At 48.1% G+C, this 528-nt stretch overlaps 1 protein-coding gene across 1 annotated transcript in view; it reads left to right on the forward strand.

The window, feature by feature from the left end:
- Window positions 1-56: 56 nt before the first annotated feature.
- LOC111652320 (coiled-coil domain-containing protein 171-like) overlaps window positions 57-528 on the forward strand; it is an 8,523-nt gene continuing 8,051 nt past the window's right edge. The window contains exon 1 of the mRNA XM_087172988.1: window positions 57-250. Within this exon, the coding sequence (XP_087029114.1) occupies window positions 78-250 (173 nt within the window). The 5' untranslated portion in view covers window positions 57-77. The remainder of the gene's footprint in view (window positions 251-528) is intronic.

A 528-nucleotide genomic window follows, 5' to 3' on the forward strand; every position in this document is an offset into this window, starting at 1 on the left:
CCGGGTAGAGACACAGCGAGAGAGCAGCTGGTGCATCTGATACAGAGCGGCCAAACAAACTCAGGTTCTGTGATCACATGACCTGGCAGCTGCGGGTGCGGGACCTGGAGACGGCGGTGGCGGTGGAGCGGTCCGGCCAGCAGGAGGCGCAGTGCAGCCTGGAGCTGCTGAGGGCTCAGTTCAGAGAGGTGGAGAGAGCTTACAGCCTGGAGAGAGAGAGGAGCGGCAGCACTGAGCGCGCTCTGGAGCGGTGAGGTCAACAAACAACAAACACACAAACAAACAAACAAACAAACAGCAGCTTCTGTTTTCACTTTAGCATCATGGTTTAAAACAAAGAACTGATTCATCAGTGATTTTAGTTCATCAACATTTAATGAGCTTTTAGGGGTTTTAACGTCAGGATTTGATTTTCATATGTAATTTGTATTTGTATGTTTATAGTTGTATTAATATGATATTGTTGTTAATAGCGGAGGTGTGTGTGTGTGTGTGTGTGTGTGTGTGTGTGTGTGTGTGTGTGTGTGT

This window comes from Seriola lalandi, unplaced genomic scaffold, assembly GCF_002814215.2.
Source record: "Seriola lalandi dorsalis isolate HSWRI2012SDOR001 ecotype SW California unplaced genomic scaffold, Sedor1 jcf7180002053943, whole genome shotgun sequence".
NCBI lineage: Eukaryota > Metazoa > Chordata > Actinopteri > Carangiformes > Carangidae > Seriola > Seriola lalandi.